At 42.5% G+C, this 15,668-nt stretch overlaps 3 protein-coding genes across 10 annotated transcripts in view; 1 reads left to right on the top strand and 2 right to left on the bottom strand.

Annotated features, from left to right (window-relative positions):
• Positions 1–1,360: 1,360 nt before the first annotated feature.
• Positions 1,361–10,679, bottom strand: LOC119014719 (centriolar coiled-coil protein of 110 kDa-like). 3 transcript variants are annotated; one of them, XM_037090135.1, is made up of 14 exons: positions 10,471–10,679; positions 9,531–9,741; positions 7,381–7,509; positions 5,327–6,539; positions 5,010–5,131; positions 4,661–4,829; positions 4,395–4,504; positions 4,167–4,283; positions 3,975–4,076; positions 3,778–3,894; positions 3,460–3,533; positions 3,299–3,364; positions 3,100–3,159; positions 1,361–2,466 (listed from the first exon to the last, which is right to left on the bottom strand). In XM_037090135.1, exons 2-14 carry the CDS (start codon positions 9,693–9,695, stop codon positions 2,451–2,453), a joined length of 2,460 nt encoding a protein of 819 aa, XP_036946030.1. In that variant the 5' UTR covers positions 9,696–9,741; positions 10,471–10,679; the 3' UTR covers positions 1,361–2,450. The 3 variants fall into 3 exon arrangements, with proteins under 3 accessions (XP_036946030.1, XP_036946027.1, XP_036946028.1); XM_037090132.1 differs by having other exon boundaries at positions 1,361–2,414; XM_037090133.1 differs by having other exon boundaries at positions 1,361–2,411.
• Positions 10,680–11,775: 1,096 nt separating this feature from the next.
• LOC119013738 lies at positions 11,776–15,514 on the bottom strand. Of its 5 annotated transcripts, XM_037088587.1 has the most exons (8): positions 14,293–14,547; positions 13,786–13,900; positions 13,486–13,630; positions 12,758–12,776; positions 12,604–12,639; positions 12,288–12,440; positions 12,090–12,208; positions 11,776–12,004 (listed from the first exon to the last, which is right to left on the bottom strand). In XM_037088587.1, the coding sequence occupies exons 2-8, from the start codon at positions 13,884–13,886 to the stop codon at positions 11,879–11,881; spliced, it is 699 nt and encodes a 232-aa protein (XP_036944482.1). In that variant the 5' UTR covers positions 13,887–13,900; positions 14,293–14,547; the 3' UTR covers positions 11,776–11,878. The 5 variants fall into 5 exon arrangements, with proteins under 5 accessions (XP_036944482.1, XP_036944481.1, XP_036944485.1 ...); XM_037088586.1 differs by lacking the exons at positions 13,786–13,900; positions 14,293–14,547 and adding an exon at positions 14,562–14,883; XM_037088590.1 differs by lacking the exons at positions 13,486–13,630; positions 13,786–13,900; positions 14,293–14,547 and adding an exon at positions 14,953–15,514.
• The window catches only part of sun1 (Sad1 and UNC84 domain containing 1), a 30,299-nt gene continuing 28,181 nt past the window's right edge, over positions 13,551–15,668 (top strand). For both annotated transcript variants that reach the window (XM_037088582.1, XM_037088578.1), the window contains exon 1: positions 13,551–13,699. The gene's annotated coding sequence lies outside the window, so the exon portion shown is untranslated. The remainder of the gene's footprint in view (positions 13,700–15,668) is intronic.

The following is a 15,668-nucleotide window of genomic DNA, read 5'->3' as shown; positions in this document are numbered from 1 at the left end:
GTGTGTCCGCCATGCAGTAGGTGAGCTGGTGTGTTCTGTCCCCATCTCTGGGAGAATAGTTCCCTCTGCTGACCAGTGTTTGGTTACAGTCTCCACGGTCAGAAAGCAAGTGGCAGCATTTCTAACAAGTGTGATGACAAGAAAGTAGATGTTTCGGCCCTGCTGCTGCAGATGCTTTAGCCCTGCAGTGACTCTTGATATCTCTCCTCTGTGTTTGGCAGAGGCACAAGTCAACCACCCACATACATACATTTACACTTGATATCCTCTAAGGAGAAAGCTTTAGGTTGATCTGTCCTTTTCAACTTTTCCAAAGACTCACTTTGATGGATAGCTGTATGTATGGGTTCTATTTTGTGGAACAGGTGTGTATCAGGTTTGGTGGATCACAATGGTCCTGCTGTCAAACTGGCTTCACCGTTGATGTAATCACCATTTAACAACCGCCACTGCTGATGAAAATCTGATGTGAATAAGGCACAGACTTCCCTGTCCCGGCGGTAGTGAGAGGCAACCACATGACAAGCACCTTCTCACCTTCAGTAAACATGAGTTTGAACATGTTGGCAACATTTGGAATAATGTTTGTACGCGACTCAACAAAATGTAAAACAAAGGTCGAGCCTTATTTAGACATTTTAATACAGAATTTCTACATATTATATCTTTAAGTCTTTTTTTGGAAGCAGTGATGTAGAATGTAGAATATTACATGTCTGTTGTTTGAAATGTTGTGCCATTTGTTAACAAATTGTCCACATTCAGTTGATTTGAAGATGTCATTCATATACAGGACTGATCACTCCAACTGCCTTTACTGCTGTTTACCCACGAGAGCCACACCTGCAGTATGTCAACAAACAGCAGGGCTTCACTTCAGTATCAAGATCACTGTAATAACCATCATATAACTAGTACTAACCAGCCCTGCTGACAAAAACAAGACTGTTTTCTGCAACAGAATATGTAATTTAATGAATCAGTGATAACAATATAGTATTTGATCACTATGCAGATGCACCAGCAAGTTACAAAGTATGAGTAAACATTAAATGAACAATTTCAACACACAAACGGCCTCAGAAAGAAAAGGTCTAGCGTGCTCAAGAATTTCAAACAAAATGTGATGAAGGTGTAAGTATGCTAGTATGTAAAATGGTTTTGGGTTGCTTCATGGTTCACCTGCATCATGTTAAAAGTCACAACAACACCGTTAATTGGAAAGTCCCAAAGCTAAGACTGCAGACAGCACTGCATCATGAGATTTTTAGCTGTTTTTACTCACCTGTGTGGCGTGTTGAGTCAAGCCAGTTTCACTGCAAATACCTCTCCAGCTGATCATGAATCAGAGTCCACAAAATTCAAATAATTTCTGAATTTATTCTGCTCATAAAAAAACAAGAACATTTGGCATTTTAAATTAAAAAAACAGACATTGTTTTAAAAGAGAGCATAGCAATGCGAACATCAACACTGAATACTACTGAGGCAGAAGTATGAATGTGGAACCAAGTGCCAATTCACATCAGTATCTTGTCTTCTAGCAGAGTGTCTGTTGTGCATCTGTTATGTGAAGTTAATGTAACAGAGTGCCAGTGTAGCATTGTGGTGTTGTCTGTAAACTTACACATTTAAATTTTTTTGTCCATTTGACATTGACTCAAGCCAAATGTTGAATCACACTGAAATGTCTCAGAGTACTGTAAACTCAGCACCGTTTAATAAAGAAATAAAGCACAAACAGGTCCTTAAAGCCCTTGGACAAAAAACTTAAACTTATTGAATTACGCTTAAATACTCAGTTTCTTTTTTTATGGCAGCTACATTATGTGACAGTCAGCGTGAAGCAGATGTTTGTAAATTCACTCACAGCTGTAAGCACTAGATGTTAACGACCATAAATGGTAAATATATGCATGCTAAAATACTACAGATAGCAAAGGCATAGTTCTTAGGCACAGATAAAAATGTGACTTTTTTCCCTAAACTCTGACCTTTTTTTAGCCTTCATTTAAGAACAGATACTCTTTCAAAAATCATTTAAAATGTACCTACCTCCTCAGTTAAAAACTCCACATTAAGCTACATGTGATCTTTGTGTATAACAATCAGTTGTTGCTACTAAAAACTATTTAAGCAAGCTGCAACAGTTCAAAATGATGGTATTGTGACAGTTTGTATCAGTGAGCTAAAGGGTGACAGTGAATACAATCAATTTAATTTGACAAGGTAGATTAGACACAATCGTAGCAGCGATGACTGGAGTCTCAGTGGTGCAAGGCTTGTATTCAAAGACTAAAAATTCAAGTTCACATGTCAGGGGATGTCGGGTCACCGGTTAACCCAGCGAGTGCTGCTTCTTCAAGCTGTCCGAACGTCTCACTCTCTCCTCTGGGGTTCTTCTGTACCAGCTCCTGAGAGGAAACAGCCACTGTCACACTGTGATGACTTTAAGAGGTGATTAATCTGATGTTGAAACAAAACCAATGTTAAGCATCATATTTTAGCAAATTACCAAATGAATTACATAGGGCAGATTATGTGTTTTATGATAGCAGGATGAAGTACTTTGTGATTATAGGACAGGATGCCAAAGGTTTAGCATGATGAAACAACTACACCTTATCTATTCCAGTGGATTTTTATGGTCATTTCTCTATTAAACCCTGACTGGTGGGGCTTTTGTCTTTGTCTGTTGCAAATCAACTCAGCAAACATTTCAGATAAAATAACTAGGACCTGAACATGTGAAGAGTTATCAAAAAGGGACCAAAAGTTGAGACACACTGAGACAGGATAGGCTGGTTGAAATGCAACAAAGAGGGCAGGTGACAAAAAGGCAACAAGGAAAATCCAGGAAAACAAAAGATAACACAAAAAAAAAAAACAGGACAGTCGATCGAGCCATGGAGACATAATCTGGAATACAGGAAACACACAAGGTCTGACAGAACACACTCAGGACACACAGAAAAAGAGCAGGAAAAAGACAAGGACCGGAAGTGGAAAGAATCACAGGAAATATAGGTAATAGAGGATAGATAAAACAGTAAATTCTTTAATCAGAAACATCCAAACTACAACAGAAACTAAACTCACCCCTGGCGGTTCAGCTGGCCTGGGGCAGGAGAATTTTGGCCTTGGCTTGGCTTCAGGACTCTGGGGAAAAGAAAAGAGGGTATGTACAGTGTGATTTTCAAGGGGCAGTAAAAACAAGTAAAATACAGTATAAAGAAAAATATATATAAAACCAAACAAGCACAAGGGGAGAGCAAATTCCATATGATGTGTTTGGCACCTGGTGGTAGTGGGGCTCTTTGGCTTCTGTTGCATCTTCCTAGCCTGTGCTGGTGATTCGCCGACCCTGAACAAATGAAAAACAGCTGATAACTGGATCCCTCTCATCGAAAACATTAACATCTTAAACCAGCAAGGCTGTGCTCCTCTTTCCCATTGTACCTCTTTTTCCGGTCCAGTGACCTTTGTGTGGCAGCAGAGAGAACCACCCTTTCCTTGGGGCACTTGGCTTTCTCCTTAAGCATGACACAGTCAATAAAAGACAGTTAATGATAGGGTTAGGGCTAGTACTGACATTTACAGCACATGATAAAGTATTTGATAAGGCTGCCATAAAAAGAGTTTTGTAAAACAAAAGTTTAAAAAAGTCATTCTGTAAATGTGGTAATCAGGTTACAGTAGAGATTGTTGTTTAGGACTAATTTTGTCACCAGTTTTTCGAGCTTCTTGTTTATTAATTACTCATGGTACAAATAATACCATGTCTCGAAGCTTCCTCTCTGCCCGGAGCTCCCTGTCCTGCTGCAGCAATGCTAATCGATCCCCCAGAGGTATTTCAAAGAAGATGTCATGGATGTCATACAGGGCTGCACGTAACTGAGGGACAACAGAAGCACACATGAACACAGGGAAAGACGGACCTCTGCTGTCTGTAGACAGTAACTGCACATTCATACCTGGGCTCTGACTCTCTCCTGCAGGGAGCGGTCTTGTGCTGAGTAGGTGGCCCTCCTCTGTGGAGCTTCAGTCTGGAAGGATTGGATGAACTCCTGTGTATCCTAAACAAACATATACACACACATTTCCCAACATGCAACTCTTTCATACACATTTTTTTTGTGTGTGTTTGTGTGAGAGTGTAATCTCACCACAATGGTCTGGCGCAGATGTTTGACCTTCTCTGTTTTGAGCAGCCTGCGTGTGAGGAAGCCGCGAATGATGGCGCCGATTCGACAGAACGCTCTCTGTTGATCTGCTGTCAGAACCTGGAATGAAGTTAGGAATATGGATGAGGGGTTTGAGAAATAAAGGTCCGTTGTTTTATAAGCACACACTTGGTCACACACACACACCCTCTTGTTTACTTGCATACGCACCAGACTCAGCCTCACTCTGGGTTTGCTAACCACCCATGAGGGCCCCCACAGATAGACAGGAGGCTGGACGGAGGGAGAAGACCCACTGGAACTCACGGGACAGGGAAAACCTGGAGAAAAAAGCAAACAGACACTTTAAATTTATGTGAGAAATCCACAAGAGATGGCACCAGTTTATCATTTTAAAGGTTCAGTTTGTAAGGCAAAGACTGCAACTCTCCATATACACTCCAACACAGTAATAAGTCAGCGCGATGAAGCACTACCTTTACTGTGTCCAGGTGAACGTTCAGATGGTGTGTGTGCGGGGCTTAGTCCCGGGCAGGAGGGGCTCACAACAGGACAGCTGTCACTCACAGTCCACCCACAAGCGTCCCCACTCAAAGGCCGCACACAGCCCTGCTCCTTCAGTCTTCTCTCTGTCTCCTCGAGCTCCTAAACACACAGAGTACATAAACACACACACACACACACACACACACACAAAACTAACTTGATACCAAAATACATTTTGTTGGGTGTTGTGCTGCTTTTCTTCTCAATTTGTAAATTATAAAATTAAATACTGTACAAAAAATAATTTTGGTTAAATATTGTGTGATTCCATGTCCTGACCAGACGGAGGCGATGTTGCTCTTTCTCCTGCTCGGCCAGGAGCAGCGACATCTGCAAGGCGTGCTCCTCCTCCAGACGCCTTTGCATGTCCTCCAGAGCCTGCGCTCGCCTCTGGGTCTCCTCTGTTGATAGGCAAAGATAAATACACATGAAATCATTTCGCAAACAGTTCCTTTTCCTTTACTTTCCCTCCATCTCTGTCGTAAAGTAATTAACCTATCGCCGCACTGAGAAAAGCTGCGATCTTAGTGGATATGACACAGTTTAGGTCTGTAGATTTCAGCGTGCAAAACAGGGAGTGCTGATGAGAGACTCACGTGTCTCGCTGGTCTGTGCCTCAGCTGCATTTCTAAAGACAGTTGGTGTGATTCTTCCATTGTTTGTCCCCTGAATGTCCTCAGGATCCATCCTGACCGTGACCTGAGCTAAGTCGGGAGTAATGCGAGGTCTCAGCAGCGATGGTGAGGGATTGTCTACCTCATACGACTGGTTTAAGGAGGGTGCAGGGGTGCGCCGACTTGAACCCATCCATGTAACTCCTGCCATGAAGCGAGGAACCCTTTCCTGGCTGCGGTCTATGTGCTCAACTCCAGATTGGTGGCTATGCAGCTGGCTGTCCAGAGTGTGGCAGCGCCGGCGAAACCCTGCAGCCACATGGTCATGGTGTCCCTTCGGGCTAAGCCCTGAGGCACTAACGGGGCTACAGGTCTCCTGCCCTGGACTGCTACCACAGTGGCTAGATCTACGGCTGCCACTCCTGCTAACACAGGCCCCAGCTTCACTCCCCACTGAGCCCCAGTGATCGGAGGACTTTGTGGCCCCTGAAAGAGCATCTCCCCAGTCTCCCATGCCAGCACCTTCCCCTGACCGTCCTGGACTTCGAGGGATAAGGTCTGCTGGGCCGATGGGAAATGAAATATGAATATTCCCTGTAGAAACTGGCCGTGGTCTGCGTCTCTGTGGACGGGGACTAATGCTGGACTGTGGGCTGGGCAGACGGGCATACCGGTCAGGTAGACTGGGTGAAAGGCAGACAGGATGTTGGGGACTGGGGTCATACAGAGTTTGATGCTGGATTTGGGTCTGCGGTGGGCCAACTGGGCTGTGGTGCAGACTGAATCCAAACTCAACGCCTGTGTCCCCCATGGGACTGCAGCTCTTGCTCTCCTTGTCAGAGGCAGTCTCTGGTGGGGGAGTCCTGGTGACTGTGTGGACAACTTTTGACCCCTGCTGACTCTGCTCTCTCTTCACATACTCCCTGGATCTCTTAAGGAGGCTGTCCAAACTAATATCTTCCTCCTCCTCTTCCTCCTCACTCTTCTCCCTCTCCACTGTCACTTCCTCCACTGCCTTGTAGCCATTGAGCATGGGCGTCTCAGAGCATGGAGTGGCAGGCTGATCGTTTGTCTGGAGCCCGAATCCAGGGTCTCTGGGAAGTCCAGGAGAGTCTGTGACCAGGGTGTAGCCACTGACTGACGCAGATTTAGAAACTGGCAGCTTTTCAACCTCTTCACTTGGTGCTTTATGTGCCTGTGCAGAGATAAGAAGTAATGATGAATGATCATCACATAAATGCTCAAATCAAAAGCTACAATAAAGAATACCAGCTGCTGATATTATGGACTCCACTTCTCAAATATTGCATGGTTTAAAGCAGTGAATTTGTCACTGACATACAAACAATTAAAAGGAAAGTGAGAATTAGCACTTTGCATTTGTATGCATCCAAGCACCAGTCAAGTTTCAGTGTACATCCACGTCTGTCCAGACATACATAATATATATAGTGATGACTCTGAAGGACAAAACTTAAAGTTACTCTGCATCATTCTTAGCAAAATAAGGAGTACAGAGGCCTATGGAGAGCTTCCTCACATGGTGCAACATTTCAGCTTAAGCTCAACATCCCCAAAACCACAAAAGGATCTGTAGACACACTTTAACGTGTAAAAGTGATGGTGTGGGCAATCATCAGGTAAAAATAGGCCAGTCTGCCCGAGACAGTCAGACAATCTGTATTCAAGTCTGGAAGTGTCACAAGAGATTCAGGGACAAACTGTAATTCAGTTTTTGTGCTCCATCGTGGGACTGACACACAGAACTATAACACACCTGTGCATGTTTGAGAATTTTAGATGATGTGTGTTTATGAAGTTACAAATAAAGTCTATTGTTTTCTTTTCTAAACCAAGAGTAATAAAATCCATGTTGAATATGACTATAAGCATTTCAATGTGACACTGGGGACTACTGACCCTGGGGTGCACACTGTCTGGCTACCTAATATCACATTAATTACACAAAATATCTTGTATTGCTTTGTATTAAACACCCAGGCCAATGATCAAGACCATAGAGTGCTACTGCTGACCTGAGCTTGGCCCAGTATGTCCTGAACCTGGGCCAGAAGCTTGCTCCTCTGCCAGTTCTGCCTGTTAGCCTCCAGCTGGACTGCCCTCTGTCTGTAGTTGCACATCTCGCTGCGCTGCTCTGCACTTAGCTGGAAAAGAAACAATTTTTTAGAGACTTAATAAATGGATGAGATGTTTGTTTACATGCCTTGATAGCAATCCATTAAGCAAATTCATACATTTTGTAAATAAGGTATTTGTCTTATTGACAAAACAACAATCATTTCAACAATTTTTTACTTTTATAGCTGGCTTATAGCCTTCGCCCAAAGAGAAACTGGGATTGGCCCCAGAGACCCTGCGACCCCTTGAAAAAGGGGGATAAAAATGCAGTAACATCCCCCGCGACCCTCATGGAATAAGCGAAAGAAAATTACACGACTGCTGGTTTACCACCTAAAGATTCTCAGATGAAAGTCTATTAGGGGGCAATGATCAATTCAACAACAGACAAACTCATTAAAAAAGATTATACTTCTTCTGCCTGGTGCCTGGTGCCTCCACGTTAAAAAAAAAGCTGCAAAAGTGCCCTGTTGGACGCCCCTAGCTAAAACATGATAAAGTTCCCTCTAAGGTGCCCATCCAGCTGAGAAAACATGACATACTGCCCTCTTGGGGGCCCTTCCAGTGGACAAAACAGTGTTAAAGTGCCCTCTCTTCACAATAAATATATCATTATAGCACTGATATACAGCTTTTTAGCTCCTGCCCCTCAAATATCCCGAGTTCACCACTGCGGATAACTCTAGGCGATTAGTAAGGGTGTCATGGGCCATGAAAAGTCTGATAAGCATGCACATAAAGAATACATTTATTCCAACCACAGTGAAAAAAAACAGATGTTTACAGTGTTTATATGGTTATCAGGTGTTCACACTGAATGGATCATCAGAGGTTTACACCATCTTCAAGTTGTCTCTTCTGAATGAAGTGGTTACATGACACATTAAGCTGAGTGGGCTGTTGTTCTTCTTATTAGTGGAATACCGTACTGTACTTCTTGGACTGCACTCAATACAGTGTTCAACTTGAACAGACTTGAGCAACATCAAGAGACAAAATGTACTTTCAGATGCTTGTTTTACGATTACCGTATTAATGACAGCGCAACCATTCTTCTGTCATTAAACATTTGTGCCTCCTTTTCTTGAGTTATAAAGAAATCCTCGACTATCCTCAGCCTCACACTGGCTTCTTCATCGTGTGGTTATTCCTGACAACTCGTTTTGTCAGCGGTCACCAGCAGATGGATTCTCCTGACTGACATCAAACAGCCTTCGTGTTCTTCGTTGTCAATTATCTGCCCGCTTTTCTCCCTGAACTGCTGATCTAATTTGGACGAGTCAGCCCTTGTGATGTGATTCAGATATATAATTTAGGTCACAAAAAGAAGCGTTGTTCCTTCTTTAAAAGGTGCACATGCAACATAGTTTTGGGAAGTACATACTAAGAAGAGAAGATCTTCAATGATTATTCTTTTTATGACTTAACAAATCAAATAAACAAACTCTCTTTGTTTTCATGACTGAACAAAGTGAATAAACACACTGACCTTAAAGGACAACACACCTCATACTGTTTTACTGTTTTGATTTTTTTATATGTGGCTGACCCTGCCACCTGTCTAGCTCCAAATAGTCTTCTGTCGACCTTATTTTGTATTATTACCTCATTGGTATTGTAAATTCTGTGTGAATGTCTTCCCCAAAACTACAAAGTGCCCCTTTAATTGAATTAAACCGTGTGATTCTTTGTGCATATCTCTGTTTGACTCCTGAAATATGTTGCGATACACTCTTCTTAACATTGCTGTAACTGAATAGTGTAAGCAATGCTTTCTGTTACTACGCAGCTATAGACATACAAACACGGCCACAGCAGGAAAGTGACAGATGTACAGACTCTCTAGGGAAACCAAACCAAACCTTTTGTCATGAAATAATATCAAATTACTTGCTATGGATATCTAGAAAATTTGTGGAAACCTCTTGAAAAAACATCCATAGCTGTGGCTTCTGTCTACTTTTGATGAAGACACTGTCAAAACTTTAATGGGCTCAGCGACATCTTGTGTTATCCCCTAATCTCTGTCTTTTTTTTTCTTCCTTACCAGAGGCGAAAGCACAGCTCTTCCATGGAAGCAGATGACAGAGCCAGCCTTCAGGGACCACAGCGGCTTGCAGGCCATCTTCCTGACTCCCCCGGTCTCCTGCAGCATGGCCAAACTCCGCAGACAGAACTCCTCATAGCTCTCCATCTCTGGACTCCCACACATCCACGCTCCGACTGGGAGGCACACACCATGTAGCCTCGTCAGCCAGCTGTTCAATGAAATGGAGAGAGTGGAGTTAGAGGTACATCCACAGGCAATGTGACATGTGAGCTTTAGACTGCATTGGGTGTGGATCACTAGAGGAAACCCATAAGTGGGATGAGCAGGACAAATCCACCACAACAAAAGAGGGTCTGTCTGCCCTCAGTGGCTTTTTATCACACTCATCACATTCCTGCCATTCCTCTCCATCAGACCTTGTCGACTGACTTCCATTTCCGCGTCTCGTGGTTGTGTGTGTGGAATCGTGTGTCTAATCAATACAGTGTCTATTCCTGTATTGTCTGTCAGCAGATGGATGGCACAGACCCTTCAGCTTAGACAGGTATTGTAACACAAGCGTTAGCTTTGAGAGTCCAGCTGCTGCAACATAAATGTTAATGAAGGCTGCTTTGTAATTACACTGGATCACTATGCCTCGGTTGGATTTTGATTCAGCTCGGGGTACACACGATGCTGCCAGTAACCCTAGTGGTCTTCGATGGCTTAATTAGCAGCTGCCTCGCACTGATTCATTACAGTGACAGCACAGCAGAGGTAGGAATGCCTCTTTTTTTGTATCCACGGCAGGCTTGACAGTGGCAGTTTCAAGAAATGCTCGATTTTACGACATCTTTAGGAGCCATAAAGAGGTTTGGTACAGCTGTGCCCTGGCAAAATGACAGTTTAAAACCTCACACCGGGTAGCCTTTAGCTCGTTAACTTACACCTCTCTTACCTTCACAATGGAGAGGGGAAAAAAAGTGGTATGTCCTTTTCTTCCGCGCGACGACGAGTGTTAAACGCGCACAAACGTCGCGGGGAGACAACGACGTGCGGCTACAAAACGCGCCTATTATGCTTCTCCTCTCAATCTGTGGCTGCCCATCATCTCCACCATCACCGTGTCACTCTCTTCCGGGCTTCAACAGCACCTCCTAGCAACAACGTTCAGCATTCCGGCCACGTTCCAACACGCTCAGCGCGGCCTGCGTTCACGTTGCCTTCTCGGATGGGGTTCTAGTATTCTACAATTCCACAGATGTATAATGAAGCAGATGGTTCTAGAACATTTTTATAGAACGTTCCGCCGAATGGTGCGACGTTTAGTGGTGGGAAAGTAGTAGGAAAGACACTAGAGGGAAGTGAAAGGTGGAGCTGTGGGACAAATGGAACGGCACCTTTGTCGAACAATTATAATTCTCACAATCTCCAAGTCATCTCACTTCTTACAGACTCAAAAGAATATCGTGTTATTAGTCGTAGGATTCATTATAGAGCTTTTGGGGGGGGGCTGCTGGGCCACTATTACAGGGGCGATATGTAAGAAATTTAGCTTACAACATGATAATGAACTGAAATAATCAACAGAATGCAAGCACATATAAGTGTTGGACGTTATGATCTCTATGTATTTTGTTACAGAGACAGCTACTGAAGCTAGCATACTAACCAGTACGCCATCACTCACCAGAGCTCCCAGTCCGGATTGCTACCTCCATGGCTAACTGTGCTAACTAGCTAATAGCAGCTACAAATGGGTGGCTGAAGCTCAGGAGGTAGAGCAGGTCGTCCAGCAATCGGAAGGTTGCTTGTTTGATTCCTTTCCTTGATTCCTTCCTTCCTGAAGTTTCCTTGAGCCAGATACTGAATCAGCAGAATATGAACAAATGGCATTTTCTGACATTACAATTTCTATCCATTGTGTTACAGAGGTATCTACCGAAGTTAGCATTCTAATCAGCTTGCCCTCACCTATCCTGGTCTAAATCTCCCATGCTAGCAGTGTAAAAACTGACACTCCCCTGGTCCCATAGCTCCCAGCCTGAATCGCTACCTTCATGGCTCACTGAGCTAACTAGCTAACGGTTTCATCAAATGGGTGGTTGTAGCTCAGGAGGTAGATATCGCAACTAGATATGTACTGTAGATATGTGTTTTTATTTGTACATTTATGTGTTATTATTTTACATCTCTAAAAGGAAAGGACATGTGAGGATAGAGGGGCCCCCATCTCACCAGACATTACAGAAAACCCAGAAAAAAATCTTTCAGTGATGTGTTTATTATACGAACACTCAAACACACAGTATCATGATAACAAGCCACCACACAATCAGTAGCAAACAAAAATGACATTGCTGTTTTCACAACTCCCCTCCTGAGTGCACAGGTGAGCCTGAGTGTGTAGGTCGAGCAATGCGCACATTTTCCTTGTTCTCCCGAAGGAGAGCTTCAATGTCACTTTCTGTAAAGGTGCTTTTCTTGGAATCCTGTCAAAAAAAGTTAAACAGTGTCAGTTCTCATTGGAGGAGTTTAGTCTATGTAGATGAATATTATCTTTTCACTTGGCCTTACCTCAAAAGACTGGCGCTTCACCCCCACACATGCTGTGGACTTCTCGTAGCACAGGACCATATCCAGATGCTTTGGTTCTCTATTTACCAAAGCGAGGTTGAACTGGTCATGATTAGACTCTGTGTGGAAATCAAAAATCACGTCATTAATGAGAGTCTAAAAATGTGCAAAACCATTGCTTTTTCATCCTGATCTTACCAAACAAGTGCATGCAAGAAGATGTCATTTTGTCCTTTGAGACATGGTCATGTTTGTAGGACAGCGTTTTCTCACACACACCACCACTGAGGAGGCTCTTGACTACTGTCTGTCTGCTGTCAGCTGGGGCTTCCTTCATGGCTTTCTCAATCTCTGGAGGGAAGTGTGCACATGGTTTTATTTACTCTCTACATAATACAACGCCATATGTGCAAACACAGGGTTACAAGGAAGAAAAAGTCACATTGGTGATGATTGACCGTGCATAGTTTTTAGATTCTTGTTCTGAGGGAAGCTGTAAAATGATCCATCATACCTCGTGCTGCTGTTAGACAACTCTCACAATAGGCATCTGTGAAAAAGTAAAGGGTCAACAGGCTAGCTCACTGTCAGGAAACCAAGATTTTTCAAACCACAAATACCACCATGACAGAGTGAGCCAAGTTGTCAGTATTGATTCATTTACTCACAGCGTTCCATGTCATCAGCCTGAACAGCAAGAAATAAGCACATACACATTACAAAGATTAGTATTTTCATAGTCAGTGACTGTAGACCAAACATGTGTCGACAGCTCTCTATAAACGAGGAACGAAAAGGGGACGGCAGTCTACTGCTCTCAAGCAAAATCATTTTCCCTTTCACGTGGTCATGTGATCTCAAGGACAATGGGAACTCATCACCGCCATTCCACAAATGACAGGGGTCCAGTTTTTCAGGTTTTTTTCTCCAACTGTTCAAAGATATTTCACTCAGACGGAGCTGTTGCTTCTCTCTCAACTGGTATCTCAAAGCGCATACAAAACAATAATAGAGATCTTCAGAGATACAGATGTTTTTTATATATATATATTTTTATATTTAGAACAACAGCTGAAATACTCAAATGGTTCTTAAGGGAATGGTTAAAGTAGTAATTCAGTGAGTACAGTTAGCATTGTTATTATTATTATTATTATTATTATTATTATTATTATTATTATTATTATTATTATTATTATTATTATTATTATTATTATCATTATTATTAGCATTATTAGCATTGTTATTGTTAGTTGTAGTAGTATTGTTGTCATTCTCAGGTTTTTTACTCTCTAAGTTTAGGTGTTGTTCTCATCGACGACCACTAGGTGGTGGTGTTTGATTGGGAAAGCCAGTTTCAAGCGTTTTGACCGATCCCACATATGGTCATTCTTACCTTATAAGGAATGACGCATGTGACGCAGGCGTCGCAACGGAAAGTATGACCGTGTGCGGGAAAGGCGAACGTTAGAAGGTCCTCTTTTCTTTTCAGGGGGAGTAGTGGTGCGACTGGCCGTGAAGCTTTGATGAGCTGGATGTAACTGCGAGATAAACCAATTACACTGTCAGTGACGCTTCCCCCCTCAGTAATCCGCTGTCAGAGTCAACATGTGAGTAGTCTTGGCTTGTGTGTTGATAATTATGTAAATTAACTTCACACGTGCTGCCCTGAGCTGTCAGGAGAGGCTAACGTTACATCTCAGTTCCGAACTTCATTTTGCTGGTGGTATCTGAGACGTTTTGCTCTGTGGTGCAGTGGTTTGGGGAACATTTGTTGTGTCTTCCCTCTGTCTCCATGTTTTCCTTTTTCACTGAAACCCACGAAGAAGAGACTTACTTCTGCTTTTGTTTCCACTGACCAGTACAGTAGCAGGGGATAGCCTACTTTCCTGTACACTTTTAATAATACAGTGCATGTTTTGGACTATAGCCTATTTTCTTTTTCAGCATTAACTACTAGTTTATTTCAAGTCACTGAGAAGCATTAGTAAGATTATTTCCCCGATACATACAGGACTGGAGTTAATGCTTGAAGAAGAGGGTCAGCCTGTAAACAAAAGTTACTCAACAGCTACATTAAATTAAGTAATTTAAGGCGCCATTTCTACAGGTTTATACCTACTGTTCAGGGGTAAATGTTTTACTCCCATCTTTATTAGTTAGTTTTCAAGTTAGTGCTACAAAGTGAAGAGCTTCAACTTACGTTAAAGACACAATATGTAAGGATTGGTCCCGTGAAACGAAGAAGGGGCAGCATGTAGCGACAATAACCGCTAACTGCTGCTAACTGTAGCTGTCGTTGTCTAGTTATCATTTTTAGCATCTAAGCTAGCGGTTCGCACAGCAAGCTCAGCTTCCAGTGGAGTGTTAGCCCAAGTTCCAATACCCATACTACCATTCTATTTAGCATGCCAGAAAACGATTTGGTATGTCCCAGTGTTTAGCGTGTGAAATGCAGTATGTCATAAATACCAGGTTGTCCCAGTACATCTGGTCATGGTCATTTTGCACTTTGCAAGACAGCATTCTTTTCTGGCTATTCTTAACCCACAACCCTCTGCACAGCAGAAGATAAGATGCATTGTGGGACCATTCCCTGGCAGGTGACAGCTCGTTTGATAGAGTGACAGACACAGCAATGACAAATGAAAGCACATTTAACTGTGAATACAACGTTCTTCGCACTCCAAAATCTCTTGGCTGCAACGGCTAAGGGAGCAAGAGGGTTAAAGTTCAAGGTGTCGTGTCAAATGAGTATGTCCCAATTGTGTGCAGGATGTACTTTTTAAGGGCAGATACAGTAGGTAAAAAAAGAATGCACCCATTGTGTTTACAGAATGTGTATTGCTCCACTGAAATGCACCTGCATGAGGACGTTTTGATAGAGGTCTTATCCACACGGAGACGGGCTGCTAACAGCAGAGGGGTAAACTATCATCTGCTGCTGATGTCTAATAGTCACGGTTGATCCCAAAGTCCTTTTGAAATCAAGTGTAGTTACATGCTGCTGTCCAGCAGATGTCACCTCGCCTGGATCCTCATGCTATTATCAGTTCAATGATAAGAGTCGAGTTTAGGTAAGAATATTTTTACATCTCTGTGGAACATTTCCTGCTTCATCTGATCAGCTGCAGGTCATGTTGTTGGATACTGAACCTGACACATTCTGCTTATGATCGTTTTAAACCAAAATGTTATGACATCTTCCTGCCAACATGTATACTGTATTGTATAATGGTGTAATGGAATACTTTTTTTTCTTATGTTTTTCTTTGCTAGTGGTGTAAGAAGTGCTCAAGTAGTGTAAAAGTACTGTGTAAAGGTCAGTCATGAGAAAGTCTTCCAAATCTTTTCCAAATTTTTACATTTTATCTCAGAACTTAGAATTTTTTAACTCATTATGACTTTGTATCTCTTAATTTAGGCTTTATATCTCATAATTATGAATTTTAAAAAAGTCTCCCCATATATATGAAATGTGTCTTAAATAATACTTTACAATGTCAGATTTGACTTTGTATCTAATATGTATTACTTTTGTAATACTTTGTATTACTACTTAAAATCTCATTTTTGACT

This window comes from Acanthopagrus latus, chromosome 23 (genome assembly GCF_904848185.1).
Source record: "Acanthopagrus latus isolate v.2019 chromosome 23, fAcaLat1.1, whole genome shotgun sequence".
In the NCBI taxonomy this organism is placed as follows: domain Eukaryota; kingdom Metazoa; phylum Chordata; class Actinopteri; order Spariformes; family Sparidae; genus Acanthopagrus; species Acanthopagrus latus.
This window is presented reverse-complemented; position numbering and strand designations above follow the sequence as displayed.

Excerpts from the sequence above, each read along its gene's own strand:
- LOC119014719 (XM_037090132.1), bottom strand. The coding sequence starts at position 9,695 with ATGTGTGGGAGTCCAGAGATGGAGAGCTATGAGGAGTTCTGTCTGCGG. Across the intron at positions 5,132-5,326 it reads GGCACAGACCAGCGAGACAC|AGGAGACCCAGAGGCGAGCG; the intron begins GTGAGTCTCTCA and ends GCCTATCAACAG. Across the intron at positions 3,895-3,974 it reads AGGAGAGAGTCAGAGCCCAG|TTACGTGCAGCCCTGTATGA; the intron begins GTATGAATGTGC and ends GTTGTCCCTCAG.
- LOC119013738 (XM_037088586.1), bottom strand. The coding sequence starts at position 14,746 with ATGTGCTTTCATTTGTCATTGCTGTGTCTGTCACTCTATCAAACGAGC. Across the intron at positions 12,441-12,603 it reads TTGTCTAACAGCAGCACGAG|AGATTGAGAAAGCCATGAAG; the intron begins GTATGATGGATC and ends ACTTCCCTCCAG. Across the intron at positions 12,209-12,287 it reads TTCTTGCATGCACTTGTTTG|AGTCTAATCATGACCAGTTC; the intron begins GTAAGATCAGGA and ends ATTTCCACACAG.